At 47.7% G+C, this 16643-nt stretch overlaps 1 protein-coding gene and 1 long non-coding RNA gene across 2 annotated transcripts in view; both read left to right on the forward strand.

The window, feature by feature from the left end:
• Window positions 1–4311, forward strand: part of LOC120611096 (uncharacterized) — a 7013-nt gene extending 2702 nt beyond the window's left edge. Inside the window, exon 2 of the long non-coding RNA XR_005655078.1 lies at window positions 2418–4311. This is a non-coding gene — a long non-coding RNA (uncharacterized LOC120611096). The remainder of the gene's footprint in view (window positions 1–2417) is intronic.
• CAVIN1 (caveolae associated protein 1) overlaps window positions 1–9344 on the forward strand; it is a 12946-nt gene extending 3602 nt beyond the window's left edge. Inside the window, exon 2 of the mRNA XM_039873434.1 lies at window positions 6861–9344. Coding sequence (XP_039729368.1) covers window positions 6861–7562 — 702 coding nt within the window. The 3' untranslated portion in view covers window positions 7563–9344. The remainder of the gene's footprint in view (window positions 1–6860) is intronic.
• Window positions 9345–16643: the final 7299 nt, after the last annotated feature.

Genomic DNA, 16643 nt, shown 5'->3' on the forward strand with positions numbered 1-16643 from the left:
CACACACACACACACTTCAGCTCCTCCCACTCAAGGATATCAGAGCCCTCACTTCGAACTCACTTCTGAGTTATTAACGTCTTTCTCTGGTATTTCCCTCCCTGTCTCGCAAACAAAAACTAGCACTTTGGCATTCCATCCTATCAGGTAACAGCTAGGCAACAGCTCGTGAATGAGAGAAGTGAATTCTACCAGTAGCTAGGGGTCAGTGGGCCGAGAACTGCTGGGAGTTTGATCAGGCAGATTGTGAGCACTATACAAACAGGAGGAGCTGTGATCATTAAAGAGCCGATTCTCTCAGACAATGATTTAGATACGATTAGAGTTCTTTTAGAATCCAGAAAGGGATGCTAAAATGGAAATAAATGTTTTCTTGAGCAATTTTGATGAGGCAGTTAGTGACCTACACACGTACCCATTAGACTTGCTCCAAGCCCTTGAGGATAGGACCAGGAATCATTTAAGGAATTAAGTGGCTCATGAGCACTAAAGGGGAGGACACCAGGACTGGAATGAGGGCTTGCTGCTTCTCTCCAAGTCCTACTCGACCCTATAGCTCCTTCCTGGACTCAAGCCAAATCAGGGCTACCTTCTTCCAGAAGAACCCAAACTTTTGTCGAGGAATATTTCCAACCTGGGGCTCCGGTCTCTCTCACTTTCTAAGCCTAGTGGCTGTGAGAGAGTGCTCGCCACTCCTTTCTCTCCAAAAAGCTGAATTTGGATTGTTTTCCCTGGTCTCTGGATCCGAAGCAGGGAGAGTATTTTTTAGGGATATTTCTAAGACTAAAGGAAATTGTGCTTCTCTCTCTGATTTTTTTTTTTAAAGTAAATAAAGAAATCTGCCTGTTGTAAAGGCCAAAATTAAAAAGAAAGGAGATGGCACAGTGGGCAACTGATAGGAAGAGGAGAGGGATTACTGTTGCTAGGCAACCAACCTCAGAGATGAGCGGTGGTGTGTTACTTTTTTTTTGAACCATACCATTATGAATATTTCATCATTCTGTCATGATGGGCTTTTTGAGCTGGAAGATGCCTCAGAGATAATCAGCTTCAGTTTCTTCATTTTGTAGCAGAGGAAGCTTAGGCCCAGAGAGGCGAAGTTAATTGCCTGTTGTCACTCGAGTGACTGGGCAGCCAAGCTGAGGCCAGGTGTACCCCTTCTTCCGCTACACTTTCTGCTCCCCACCTCCTCAGGCTCTGCAGCAGAAATCAGGGTGGGGCCTTGCTCTAACGGAGGGTTAGTTCTGGCTCCTTCGTTTTCTGAGGGAGATAGTTGCACAGTCTTGGCATTGGGGTTGCTTTGTGCGTGTGTGTGTCGGGGGGAGTGCAGTGTTGGTCAAGAGTGGCTAAGGTTAGTGGCCAATAGCTACTCAGCCTCACAGCGCTGAAGTAGAGGCAATGTGTGGCTACCTGGCCCAATGACAGTGGGCAGGGGGAGCAGGGTATAAGGACTAGAGCTCCCTGGCCAGCGTGGGTGTCCCTGGGCATGGCCTCTGCACCTTTGCACCTGCTGGGAGAGGACCATGGTAGCTCCTGTCTCCTCAGCCTCCCTGCCTCTCTTACCTTCTCTCTACCCACAGGGCAGGTTGGCACCTGCTGCTTTGTGTTTTCCGGTAACATTGTTGTCACCAGAGACTTGTAGTGCTCCCAAATGTCCCTCTTTCCTGACTTCTGATTGTCCAAAGCAAGAGTGGCAGCTCAGCCTCTCAGCTGGGAGCTGCCACTGGATGCCCCGGGATGTAGACCCACCTGTCATCAATATAGCTTGGCTTTTGATCCTGATTTCTCTGTGTGTCTTGGTGTCTGATAGCCCAAGCGTGGGTCAGGGGAGGGTGGCCAGAGAGGCAGGAGGTGAGGACATGGCCAAAAGGAAACAGCTGGGATGTCCCTCTTCTATGCCTCTCCCTCTCCTTATCCGGGGCGGCACCCAGTGCCCACCCTGCCCTGGGGAATAACCAGAACTGGGATCAGCAGCGTCTGACTCTGAAGACAGTGAAGTTGTTTGCCTTCTCTTTCACTCATCGGAGCCTCCCTAGTTAGGGTCTAACAACTGGCCTCTTAGCAAACTCCTTCTCCACCCCTAGCAGCCTCTTTCTCCCATCACTCCGCTCCACCCCGCAAAAGCATCATCCCACTGTTATAGCTGGTAGAGATAGAAGGTAGGAGGCCAAGGACAGGATGGGGAAGATTCTAGAGGGAGGAAAGGAGGAGGTTCCATTTAAATTGTGTATTAATTTATAGGTCTGGTCCACTTGATGAAGCATTTAAAATGTGGTTTCTTTCCGTCTTAATACATTATGTACTCTCTCTGCCTTCCTATTTACTCACTAGCCCCAACTCTGCATGCTCACCAAGGCCTCTTTCCCTCAACCCCACCTGCACCCAAGCCCCATTTAAACCCCTTTTCCTCATCTTAGCCCAAGAAGAAGCTGAAAGCACCCTCTGACCTGGCCACACCCAAGATCGTGCCTTTTGACCTTCTGCCTGAGACTGAGCCCTTTGACCTGAAGCCTGAGACAGTGCCTGAGCTCCCACCCTTTGACCAGATGCCTAGGGCACTGCCCTATTACCCAGAACCTGTGCCTCTGCCCACTCCAAAGGAGCCGTCAGCTGGTGGGAGCACTTAGAGTCTCCTGAGTCCCAGGGGGCTGTGGGCATGGGGTGTTACTACAAGTCCACCATCAGCCCACTGCTTAGTGGTGGTCAGTACGGAATAGCCGGCCTCTTCCAAGCTGCCCCTTGTGGGTGGGTGATGGGTATTGTGAAACACTCTCACATTATGCAGAGTTCAGGCAAATATGGTGTGTGCAATGGGGTGGGAGGTGAAGGGAAGGAGACCTCTCCTACATCTTCATTTCTGTCTTAATAGTAGACACTCCAAACACCATACTTGAGCTGCACCCAGTGTGCCCTGCATGAAATTGCATGAAACTGCTGTGGCTTCTGATTCCCCCTTCCCTTCACCCTTCTGTCTCCTTCTCAGGGGCAGGCCAGTTTGACTCAAAGTCTCTTTATAGAGGGCCCTCATGAGACCCAGGCCTGGGGTCTATTCTGTGCCCTCACCACTCTCTCTCTCCCTGTAGCTGGGGAGAACACGTACACTTATTTTTTCCAGGGTTTTCTTTCTTTCTTTCTTTCTTTTTTTTTTAATGTTTTGCAAAGAGATCCCTTATGTTTGCCAGATCCTGCCTTGGGTGGGGCACTCAAAAGCTGCCAACTCTGAGAGGCCGGAAGCGGGTACCATTTAGCTGGTTCTGGCTTGGATCCTCTGGCTTCCCTATAGCACAGTGTTTCTCAACATTTTTTTTTTTTCATAATCATCCCCCTAGGAGTCCTTTTAGACATTTTCCCCTAATTGTCCCCTCCCCCATGAAATTGTAATACTACAGTTATACTATATATCTATTTACGTACCTATTTTTTATGCTCTATATTTTAGAGCACCACGAATTATTATCTAACTCCCCCTGTCCCAGGAATCAATTTCTGCCCTCTTGGGGACAAAATTGCCCCTATCGAGAATCACCCTGTAGCAGAAAAGAAGCACCCTCTGCCTGCAGTTCCTCTCACCCTCTTGTCTTGGCAACCTAAAGTGGATAGCCTGAGTTTTAAAGATTTTCCCTCTCTTTCACCTCTACCCCAGTCCGCACCCTCTCCTAACATCCTCTCTGAGCAGATCCTGGATCTCTGAATTACTTTTCTAAAATCTTCTCTGGCCATTCTCAGGCAGTGACTGGGGACAGAGCTAGTTTGCTCTCAGGGCTTTATGACAGTGACTCTTCTCCCTGACAGATGTGAAGTGCCTGGCCAAGGACCAGACACATAGTAGGTGCTCAATTAAATTATAGTCATAATAAAATATTCTTCCTAAGCCAAAGGATCTTAAGTTTATACAGCAGAGATGGGGAGTGGAATGGAAGGGGCTGAGAACTTCCTGGACTGATGCCTTCCTGGGTCGGGGAGCTGTGTGTGCCTGGTGGGGGCAGGGGAAGCTGTGCATGCTTTTGTTCAGACCTGGTCATTAAAGGTAACTCTGGAAACCAAGCCTGTTGGGAGTGGTGGTTTTGTTTAATAAAAATGTAAAAACAGAACAAGTAGAGCCCTCCCTGCTTGCCACCCCTGAGGCCTCTCCTTTGGTTCAGGAGCTCTGCCAGGGAAGTAGGGGTGGGACAAGGGTGCCTGGTCTGTGTGCCCAGGGTAGGGGGAGGTGCTTTGGGATTTTGTTTATGGTTGTTGTAGCAACAGGCAGACTGGGTGGGCCCAAGACAGCGCTCCAAGGCTGTGAGTCATAGAGGAAACCTGGCCTGGAAAGGAGAAGAAAAGAGAAAATTCATTAATGGAGGAGGAAAGCTAAAAGTCATGGTGGTATATCCTCTCCAGAGCCAGCCCCCCAGACATGGTCCAGGGACTTGAGTAGTTGTTTCTTCCCCTATTCCCTGACCTTCTACCAAGAAGGCAGCTCCTCTGGTGTAAACCATTATTCTGGGGGGAAACCTACAATGAATGGGGTTATAGTCCCAGGTACCTATTTGGACTGGAGGAGATGCCCTCAAGTCCAGAAATAAACCGCTCCCTGATGTATCTGAGACCTTTCATCAGGTACTGAAAAGACAGGATTTGCTACAAGAAGTCTACAACTCTCTCCCTAGCTCTGTTCACTTCCAAGCTCAGTTGGCAGAGACCTTTATCTAGGGAGCCAGAGGCCAGGAAAACCAGCCAGCTCAGCCTTTAGAGGGTGGGGTGGAATGGGGGGTGAGGGGAGAATCAGGGGTGCTGGAGGTGGGGCAGAGCGACAATGTGGATTTGTTTTCCAGCAGCTGGGACTGTTTTCCTGACTATTCCCCGCCCATCACCCTTAATCCTTCCCTAGCCCATCCACATTGTCTGAGCTTAGTAAAAGGAGGGGTTCTCCTCCACCCTTTGGTGGCATGTCTGTGGGTTTCTATTTTGGGAGGCTGTGAAAGAGAGATCAGAGCTGTTTTTTTTATATATGGGCTGCAGGTAAATTTTGGGTGGAGACTGATGAAGAGGTAGTGGAGAGTTTAGATCCTAGAGTCCTAAAATGGTGTGACAGAGAGAGGACTTGAATACTGGACAGGGAATACTGGTTGCAAAAAGAGACTCAAAGGCTACAACTGAACATCAGAGGGAATGCTAAGGGAATGCTGGGACTCTCCTACACTCAGAACAAAGAAAACACACCTTCAATGCCTCTGTAAGTGGTGAAAGGCAGACGGGTAGACAGAATGCCATAGGATGCCCACAATAGTACTAAGCTAGCTATGTCAACTGGAGACTACAAATCCCAGCATGCCCTGTGTCCAGGTCACCTTGCCTGCTGGGAGGTGTAGTCAAATATAGAGATCTTGAGGTGGCTTGATGCCCAGAAGAGCTGGTGCCCAGTTTAGGAGAAGAGGTGGAGCCAGCATTCCTTCTTTGTTCCTGCTAATGCTATTGACAGGGAGGGAAGGAAGTTGGGAGGTGGTGTTCCTAGCTTTCAGTGTAAACCAGGAAACTCAGGGTGGGAGGGGTTGTGCATGGAAGGGAAGAGGAAAGAGGCCGGGGGCCGTGGAAGGAATTTCTGTGGCAGATGGCGCAGAGATACCAAGTGGCCAATGTATGTGTATGTGTATGTGTGTGTATTCACGTGTTTATGAGAGGGTCAGCTCACGTTGCCTCGTTTCTCTCAGTTGGAATTTTCTTACAATTCTGGGAAACGATCTTCAGAAAACCCTTTATAAAAACTCTCGTTTCTTCATCTGAAGTCTCTAAAGAGAGTCTGGGCCAAAGAGGAAACCCTATTATGTTCTGAATTATGCCGTTGTTCCTTTTCTGTGCCAGCCTCTCCTGCCTTCTGGTGGGTGGTGATCCCGAGATTCTGAAACTCTGGCCCAGAGTCAGGATCTTGGAAAAACTTCCTGGAATGGAAAACAGTGCTGATGCTATGTCCTCCTAGGGGAGGAGGGAAGAACTGGCTTTGAGTTCCAGGATCTTCGGGAATCTAGGACCGCCATGCTACTCCTGGCCACTTGGGCTCCAGTCTGGGGGGGAAAAGCAAAAATGGAAAAGTAACCCCTCCCTTCCATTCCAAGGTGGAGAAATCAGACCAGAAGAAATATCTATGATGGGGGAAAAGCATGCCCTTGGCTGCCAGCCAGCTTCTTTCCTCCCTGAATTTCTACTTGGAGGGAAATGACTACTGGTGGAGCCAAACTGTGTGAAGAGGTTGGGGGCTGGGGAGAGGGCAGGGCCACCGTTCTCCTTCCCTAAGACTGGTTCTGAAGTGGTTTCAAGTTTGGAAAACGCACTCCCTTTACCTTGCCTTCAAGTTACCCTACTTGGGGGTCACCTGGCTGTGAGTTCATCTCCTACGTCCCCTCAACCTGAACAAACGCTTCGCAAACCCCTTTGCTTTTAGGCCTGGCTCGGGCAGTGTGTGACTTCGTGCACCAGAGGGCGCTCTGTCCATTTCCAAAGTTAAATTGCCATCCCCGGGACGCCAGGGCAAAGGTTTAATATGAGAAGGGTGGATGTAGGGCACGGGGACAGGGTTGGAGGGCCATAGAGATGTTTAACCGAAGTGCTATTACACTACAGATCAGTCTCCTACCCGAAGCTCAGTTCTCTCCTCGTCCTGTATGTCTAGTTACCACTCACTCGACACATTTATAGGGATCCTACGAGGTGTCGCTGGGGATACAATGACGAACAAGTCCAGGTCGATTTCATGGGTCCCACGCAATCCTCAGATTCACCCCCCCCACCCCCTACCCCCGCCTCGGGTTCGCCCAGCTTCTCCCCAAGTCCCCAACCACCTCCGGCCCAGCCCTTCTTATCTTTTCCTTCTGCTCTCCTTTTAGGATGACGTGAAACTACCCGCCAAACTGAGCATCAGCAAGTCGCTGAAAGAGTCGGAGGCGCTGCGGGAGAAGGAGGGCGATGAGTTGGGCGAGGGTGAGCGGCCTGAGGAGGACGCGGCCGTGCTCGAGCTGTCGTCGGACGAGGCGGTGGAGGTGGAGGAGGTCATCGAGGAGTCGCGCGCCGAGCGCATCAAGCGCAGCGGCCTGAGGCGCGTGGACGACTTCAAGAAGGCCTTCTCCAAGGAGAAGATGGAGAAGACTAAGGTGCGCACCCGTGAGAACCTGGAGAAGACCCGCCTCAAGACCAAGGAGAACCTAGAGAAGACGCGGCACACGCTGGAGAAGCGCATGAACAAGCTGGGCACGCGCCTGGTCCCCGCCGAGCGGCGCGAGAAGCTCAAGACCTCGAGAGAGAAGCTGCGCAAGTCCTTCACTCCTGACCACGTAGTCTACGCGCGCTCCAAGACCGCGGTCTACAAGGTGCCGCCCTTCACCTTCCACGTCAAGAAGATCCGCGAGGGCGAGGTGGAGGTGCTGAAGGCCACCGAGATGGTGGAGGTGGGCGCCGACGACGAGGAGGGCGGCGCCGAGCGTGGCGAGGCCATCGACCTGCTGCGCGGGAGCAGCCCCGACGTGCACACGCTGCTGGAGATCACCGAGGAGTCAGATGCCGTGCTCGTGGACAAGAGCGACAGCGACTGAGCGGGAGTTGCGCGGGGCTCAGCCCTGGAGGCCGCGCCACCCCGCTGTTCCCCGCCGTTCCCCTCCCCCGATTCCTTTCCCTCCTGAACTTTCTCTTTCGCATTCTTTCTTGGCCCCAAACGGGCTGATATGTTTCTAAAGTGAGAACACCTCCCCTCAAGGAGTAGCCCCCTCAAGTCTTACAGCTATTAAGACGGGGCGGAGGCAGCCTCCACAAAGCACAGCCCCACTTTGGGCATAGCCTGGGTGGAAACGGAGAGGGGAGTGATCCATGTCCTGGTTGTGCAAGTTGGGGATCCTGGGGGAAAACGCTGTCGTTTCCATAGTTGGCCCCCTCCCCCTGGGCCAGGCTGCCTTTTCCCCAAACTGACACCCAGCTGCTGTCATTCCTGCTCATTGAGCTCTTCTTTCTCACCTTGAACCCTGGAGGCTTCAAAGCCAAAATTGCCATAATAGGAAAGAGTGAATTCTGAGGAAGACCCTTGCCCACATGGGAGGTCCTATGCTGGGAGAACTTGAAAGCAGCTTTTGGGAGAACCTGGGCAGTGGAGGAGAAAGGGCAGAGTGAGCCATGAACCTGGATGAGGGTCTAGCACAGGCTGTATCTGCAAAGACTCCCAACAAGGAAGGCTGGAGCTAGGTGGAATCCTGGGGAAGGTGGTGGGGTGGGGGGGTGGGCAGCACACACACACACACACACACACACACACACACGCATACTTATGTATCTGCACACATGGCTATGGCTTTGGGAAAAAGAATGGGAAATAGTAGACAGTGGAAATGGGTGAAGAGACGAGCGTTCTCTTCACTAGGAGCATGAGAAACACAGGACTAGAATCCCATCCTACTGGGGTTCTCAGAGGACAGCAGGACCATTTCAGGATAAGGACAGAGGACAGTGTGAGAAAGCGATGAACCAAAGAGAGAGGTAAGCGTCATCCCATGCCTCAGTTGGGCTCTGGATGGTGCCCCAGGAGCAGTCTATTCCTCAAAGCCCAGAAAATTAGGGTCCCAGAAGGGGGCAGCACCAGACTGCGGAGTGCTGGAGTTAGGAGGGAGGCTGTTAGAAAGAGAGCAAGGTGCTAATGGCCAGGCCACGAAACTGAGAGCTGGAGGGGTGGTGAGCAGAGTATAGTATCTCTGTGTATAGGGCAACCCAGCCTTGCCTCACTCCCGGAAGATTCTTCTCAAGATCCTTCCCTAGAGCTAGTATAAGAGATGTAGAACTTGCCAAGACCTCCTTGCCCTTATGAATTCCTCTCCTGAATCTTTGCGGGTAAGAGAGTTGCTGCTTCTAGGTTCTCCTCAGGATGCTAAAGTCCCACCGTTCCTCCCCAGTAAAGGGAGTTGTCAGAAGCAAGGGCAACTCCCCTCCCCTGCAAGTCACAGTCCGAAGAGGGGACTGAAGGCTTCCTCCTTCTCCACCACCTCCTCTGCCTTATCTCCCCTGCTCTGCTTTTTAGAATTGCAGCTAATTATTTTAATGGGTGGAGGGAAGGAGGGAGCCTGGGGACACAAACCTTTTTTTTTTACAATACAAAGCTTCGCTCCCCTTCCCACCCCCCTCCCCTGCTTTCCTTGGTTTCCTTCTCTTTTCTGAATGCTCAGAGACAGGTCAGCTGAGGGAAGGTGGGGATTGTGGGACAAGGTCCTTTGGTGCTGATGCCGAAAGGGGCCTAAGTTGTGGGCAGACGCAGTTTCCTGCAAGCTCTAGGGAGCCTCTCATGTTGCTGTGTCCTGGTGAGCAGCCCGACCAATAAACCTGCTTTTCTAAAAGGATCTGTGTTGGGTTGTACTCTCTGAAGGCAATTACATAGGATAAGTTACAGAGGACAGGAAGGAACCAAGGAGGGAGAGAAAAAGAGAGGACTGTTGGTTAAACTTGCCTCACTTGCGTGGGTGTGTATGTGTGTGTTGTGGTGTGTTATTATCACCCCCATTTTAGAGATGAAGAAACACAGAGTGTACTTGTCTAAAGTCATGTAGCTGCTAAGTGGCCAAGCTGGGATTCTAAGCCCAGTAGCCTGGCTCCGCAGTCTGTTGTAATCTGTAACTCTGTACCGTCTGGATCCACTTCCCTGCTGTCTGGACTTTGACCCTCCAGACACACCCAGTTACTCTACTTCACTTGAGCTTCCCCCAGGTACACACTTCAGAATCATAGGCCTGAAGGAGGCAGCCTCTGGAGTGGAAAAGTCAGAGGCCCTGATTCGGAGGACTGAATGTCATAAAGAAAGGATTCCTGTGCGTGCCATATGCCAGTCGTAGCCACACAGCATAGTTACTTCTCCCCATGACTCTGGAGTGGGCACTTATTTCATTGTTTGTGCAGCTTCTCTTCCCCAGGAGCGGCCTGCCCCACTTACCCACAGGATTTCCCAGAGCAATAGACTCAAATTATCATGTGGGTTCTGTCAGCATCAGAATCACCTGGGAAGGAGTGTTCCAAATAAATGTAATGCCATTTCTGAGGCTCTATCCCAGCATCCTGCCACTACCCCGGACAAACTGAGTCCTTCCTAATGAGTCTCATATTCTCCTTCTACACTCCTACCCCTACCCCCAGAATCCAGAGTTCTAAATCCCCTGGAAGGGGTCGATTTCCCTCCAAAAGAATTAGAAACTGATGCTGAAAATTTGGAAATTGGGACCCAGGAAACTTTTCTCTTGCTAGGAGACCCACATTAAGGGTCTTTCTTCCTCTGGGATCCAGATGTGCAGCTGTGAGAAACGGAATGATATCAGAACCCCAGCCGTGGAGGGGAACCAAGAAAGGCCCTGAGACATCAGTCACATCTACTCCTGCCGGTAGCAGTAAGGCTCCCGACCCCTCTTCCTTTTCTTGCACAAGCCGTGCCCCCTCGCTGGTTCCCCACACTTTCCATACTAGCCTAGTTACTTTGCTGTACCTTCCCATCTCAGCTCTGTTGTGGCCACCACTTTGTTAAGAGCGGTCCTAATTCTCTGAACAGCCGCTGCACCATGGGCTCTGCACAGTTCCTCCTTTACATCACAGGGTGGGGCCACAGCTCCAGAAGTTTGCCCAGCACCAGAAATTACCTCTTTTCCTCCTCTCTTGCAGATGAGGGGTGGAGGAGGGCTGGTCTCAGGCACTGGTGAAATAATCAACTGCCTACCAGTAGGATCTGATGGGCATCCCAAAGTTCCACACCCACAAAGCATCTTTTCCACCAACGAGACCTGAACTTGCCCACCCTTTATTAACATTATTTCCATGGGTTAGAATCAGACAATAAACCAGGAGTATTGCCTCCCAAAAGATTTCCTTCAATGTTACCAGGGAGCTAAGGAAGTTCTATAGCCTCAGATTGAGTTCTCAAGTCTCTAAGTGGTATCTTCAAAGTCCTTATCCCTAAGAGGTAACTTTCCATTGGGGTCAGGAGAAGATAGCTATGGTCAGTCTTGGACTGGTCCAGATCCTCATCTGCTCTCACTTGGGTATTCAAATGTATCTATGTATCTATGTATCTTTCTATGTATCTATCTATGTATCTTTCTATGTATCTATCTATGTATCTATCTATGTATCTATCTATATATCTATGTATGTATGTATGTATGTATCTATCTATCTATGTATCTATCTATCTATCTATCTATCTATGTATCTATCTATCTATCTATCTATCTATCTATCTATCTATCTATCTATATCTACATCTACATCTACACCTACATGTGTGTCTATATCGTACTTCACAGTTTAAATATCTTCCTTTGGCCAAAGGGTTAACTCCTTGGCACGGTTCTATAAGTTCTCTTAAGATTCTGGTCTTTACCCCAGTTCTTACTGTTCTTTAGCATGCTCTTTAGGGAGCCTGCTGGCCAGAAATGGACCACACATTTTCAGGCCTGTGGCCCTTTGCTCAAGCTGTCCCCTCTCTCTGGAATGCCTTCCCCCTTTCCATCTCCCCTCTTTAAAAAAAAAAAAAAATTGACAACAGTCTTTATTTATTTATTTATTTTTGTTGTAGAATTCATCTCCCCTCTTAAACCAACCTCTTCCCCAGTCTCACCTCAGTCACACTAATCATTCCCTTCTCAGGGCTCCCATAGAACTTTATGTCAATAAACATTTGTTGAATGAATGAATTAATGACAAGACTCAAGACTCTTTCCATTGCAAGTGTCATCAACTCACCTCAAACTGGCTTCAGCAGGAAAAAAAAAAACAAGCAAAACTGAAAACTAACACAGAGGGAGTTAATGTAACTGAAAACGTTCCTGATAATAGATCCAGGGCTGTCGGTATGAAATTTCTGATGTATTATTATTAGAATTTATCTCTCTTATCTTCTCTTTTCTACTGTATTTGTTTCATTAATAATCAGATTTTCCCCATGTTTGGCAAAGACAACCATCAATAGCTGCAGGCTTATGGCTTAACAGCTGAACAACCCCCATTAAGAGGGTTTCTTTTCAAATGCTTCCAGCTAGAATCTCAGATATGATGTCCATTGGCCCTGACAGGTCACACATTCCAACCACTGTGCCTCTGACCAAATCCAGGTCACATACTTCTAGAACCCACCCAAAGTGTGGGATTGAGCATGAAGGAAGGCCGATTTCCCAAAGGAAATTTGGGTTGCAGTTATCAATAGAAAGGGAAGAGAATGATGGACAGACAAAGCAATAGATGTTCTTTTCAAATGATCTGTTTATGATACTGTGCTAGGAGTCAGGAGACTAAAAGAAGACATATCTAGCTTTTGATTTTAAAGGGTTTGCAACTAGTGGGAGAGGCAAATATTCAAAATAGCTCGAAGAGATGACTGTCAGAGAGGTAAAGCAAAATGCAATGACGATATATCAGAAAGAGATTAATCCTGCTTGAGAATATGGGAAAACTTAAAGGAGGGAAGGGGCTTTTAGATTGTGATTTGAAACCTGGGTAGAATTTCAAATAGATGTTGCTGTGGGGCAGAGATAATATTTTACTTGATTTTTGTGTCACCAGAGCCTAACGGTGTCTCAAATACGATTGTATCAGTTGATGTCATTTGGATGAAAGTATAAGAAAAGGACATTGGCCAAAAGGGAAAAAGGAACTTATGTTGGAAGGCTGCCAAGATATCCCATGGATTCCAAGGAATTGCTGAGCAGCCAGACAAGGAAAGGCAGGAATCAGGAGATCTCCAGGGACTTCTGAGAGGGCGTTGATGGATGGCCCTCTCTAAAGTGTTGGCGTTAATGGAACCCAGGCTCTGTGCCTCTCAGTTTCAAATTCCAAGTTCCTGGCAGAGAGAATCTGATTAAGCCAATTAACATTAGTGTTCGACCTACATTTAATAATCTATGGACAGGAGGGCAGGACCGTGTCATACAGATGTGGCTGATGGGTCCTACTCCAGTGTATGATTAGGGAGGGGAGGAGCAATTCTCAGGAAAGGAGAACTTCAGCCACGCAGGACCCAAGAGCTATCTATTGAAACAATAAGTACTCAATACCTGTTAATTAAATGAAAGCAGTGATATGATATCTTCAGGCAAAGGGAACACTATACAGAAAGACTAAGAAGTGGGAACACTGAAGGCATGACTGAGGAACAGTTAATAGGATTATAGAATGTAACAACCAAAAGGAGTCTGTTTTATAGATAAGGAAACAGGAGACATTTTACAGAGGAAGTTGCTGTGGACTCAGGAGAGAAAGTAATTTATACCTAATAAGACTCAGCATAAAAGTTATCAGAAGAGAGATGGTCCTTGAAGTGCTAGGAATGGATGAATTTGCCAAGGGAGGGAGTTAAGGCGAGAAGAGGATGGAATTTAGAATTAAAGATAGGAGTATGCACCATTAGGGGATGATGGGAGTTGGGGGAGCAGCAAACTAGACCATGAAATGGTCAGGGAAGGAGAAGATCTAGCTGAGTGCAAGGCACTTTCATAAACATTATCTCAGGTCATTCTGATGTGTATTTATTGGATGGCCCTCTGCTTAGAAAAGTCTCTGACCCCTTTCTCCAGGTTTTTTTCTCTCCTACCCTGTCCACAGATGCTTTGGTAAGGATGGATTTCTAGTCCTATCTAGACCAATGAAATCCTCTCTGCCAGCAATTTAAAATTTTGAGCCAACAGCCATAGAGACTGAACATTTTTAGTAGCAGCCTCAAGTCAAGTCATGACAAAGGAAGGGCAGGCTAGTGGGATGTTACACAAACTCCCTCTGGTGAGGTTCCCAGAATTGCCCTTCCCAAGGTGTGGTTGTTGAACTCTTTATTTGAATTTGGGAGAGATCCCAGTTCCCTTCCAATAAGTCCTCCCTACCCCAACCTTGTTTTTGTTTGTTCATTTGTTTTTGCATAAGATAATAATAGTTAACATATATTGAGGGGGCGCAATGTGCCAAATGCAGTATTGAATGCTTTTCAGGTTATCTCAGTCAATCTTCACAACAACCTATGAGGTAGATGGTCTCATATTCTCTGTTTCACAGATGAAGAAACTGAGGCTCAGAGAGGTGAAGTAATTGGCCCAGGATCACGCAGTTGTGTAGGTGGCTGAGTAGTGGACCCTGCCAGGACCTGGCTTTTATCTGTCATGCTGCATAGTTAACTTGAGAGTATTTTCCAATCAAAAGCACTTTAATGCAAACTCGCCAAGGTCAGAATTATGTTCTCTATTTGAAGATGAGTGTGCTGAGGCTCAGAGAGGTTAAAACTTTGTCCAGGGTTGCATGGCTCATTCTGTATCAGAGCTGGGATTCCAACCCAGAGTGTCTCATTTCAGATCCCATTAGCTTTCTAGTTAATGCAATTGCTTTCTTTGGCCACTGTGATGATCAAGAGAGGAAAGAATGCCTAGGAGTGAGGAAGGCAAATGATCAACAGTACCAGATTGTAGAATAAAGTAAAATGATTGGGAAGAATCCTTCAAATTTGGGCAGGAACAGGACACTGCTATGGAGAGGAGAGGGCAGAAGACTCTTTGGTGGAGGAAGTTGGGGTGAGGACATGGAGGTCATGATGAGAAAGGGGGGTAACTTGGGGATCAAGATAGGAAAGAAGGAATATCTTTGGAGCCAGAAGGGAAGGAATAAGTAGAGAAGGTAAGGAGGGAGAGGAGAATCGATAAAGCTCAGAGAGGGGAGTGGTGGGACCGACAGCACTTCCATTCATTCAATAAGTCGTCTTTGAGCACTTATTTCCTAGGGAGCACCGAGATCCAAGGTAAGATCCATTTTTTGGAATGGACAATATAATGAGAACAACAGATAAGGAACTGTAAACAGATAAATAGAATGAGAATTATAACAAGAGTTCCACAAGAAACAGCATATAGAGATAGAGAGTAAGGGGCCCGGAGCAACTTTGGGTGGGGGTGGTTAGACAAGGCCTTTCTGAATAGGTGAGACCAGAAGGGTGAGAGGGAACTAATCATGCCGAAGCTGGAGAAGGAAAAGGAGTAGCACGTGCAAAGGCCCTGAGGTGGGAAACGGACTGAAGGAACAGAATGACATGGTATGAATGATGTTTTAAGCAGGAAAAGAGCTTTGCCTTGAAAGTATTGAGGAGGGAGGACTGTTGTTCAAACAGGAGGAAAGGGGAATGCTTACATGATGATACCTGAGAAGTGTTTTTGCACAAGGAAAGTAGAGATACAAGAAGTTCATGTTGCACGGACCTGCTCTTCTCTGTGATTTTAGTGAGGGGGTGTTGGGCAGCCCTGTGTGAATGAACCTTTCTGTTGCTGAGTCCCATGGGGTTCCCATCACCCATACAAGTTGCCCCTTTTGATCACTGCAGTGACTTCCCACCATTTGCCACCTCTAATCTTTTTCTCTAAATCTTCTCTTTCTTGTTATACCTTCTTCTTGATTTAGAGTTTTACTACTAATTCCTCCAGGGAAGAGGAAGTAAATAAAGTATTTCTAGAACTTTAAAAAGTCTGATAAGTCTCAGTTCCTGATCTAGCCTATAGTTCCTCTGAGTCTCTCTGAGGTGATAAATGGAAACCTATCCTGGTTACCTATTTATGTGTAACAAACCAACTCAAATCTTAGTGGCTTAAAGCAATGACAATATTTATTTGCTCATGAATTTGCAATCTGGGGAAGGATCAGCAAAAATGTCTCTTCTCTACTCCATTTGGCCTCCACTGGTGTGGTTTGAAAGCTGGGGGCTGGAAACATCTGGATGCTGGCTCTCTCACAGTTGGTATTTGCTGTCAGCTGGGCCTTAGCTGGACTGTTGGCCAGAACACCTTAGTGTGGCCTCTATATAGAGCTTGAACTTCCTTACAACATGATGGCCGAGTTCCAAGGGGAAGTGTGCCAGGAGAAAGAGTTAGGTGGAAGCTGTATCGCCTTTTATGACCTGCCCTTAGAAGCCATGGAGCATCATTTCCACTATATTCTATTTATTAGAAGCAAGTCATCGAGGGGATGGAATTAGACTTAACCTTTAGATGGGAGAAGTGTCAAAGAACTTTGAGGACGTGTTTACAAATCACCATAAACTCATCGGACTTTGGCACAGTGCCTTTATTCGCTTGATGGGTGTAAAATGGGAGTTTCACCTTTTCCCCTCTTTTAGACCCTTATTTGGGGGATCCAAGAGGAAAGTTAAGCCTGGAACTATGGTCAAGGAAGAGTAGTTATTCAGGCTCTCGAAGTACACACTTGGATTTGAATCTTGGCTCTGTCATTTACCAGCTCTGTGTACTTGGGGAAGTACCTTGAGTATGCTTCATTTTCTTCTGTAAAATCACAGTATCCTCCTCATGGGGCTATCGTAAGGATTAAATGAGTTAATACATGTGTTAGATAATACATACTTAGAGTACTGGCTAGTGCGCAGTAAATACTCCATAAGTGTTAGCTGTTGCTGATATGATTATCCAACACATGTTTATTACTCTTTAATTAAATTAGGCTTAGGTGAGTTCTGGGCTAGATGCTAGATATTTTCAAACATGAGGGCAGAGAGTCTGGGCTTTGGAGTCAGCCAGACCTGATACTCATTCTGAGTTTACTTATAGTTTCTAGCTGTGGGATCTTAGATCAGTCTTTCACTTTCTCAGCTATAGTTCTATAGTTTCCTCTGTTGAAAATAATTA

The sequence above is a fragment of the Pteropus medius genome, unplaced genomic scaffold, assembly GCF_902729225.1.
Source record: "Pteropus medius unplaced genomic scaffold, Ma_sr-lr_union100, whole genome shotgun sequence".
Taxonomy (NCBI): domain Eukaryota; kingdom Metazoa; phylum Chordata; class Mammalia; order Chiroptera; family Pteropodidae; genus Pteropus; species Pteropus medius.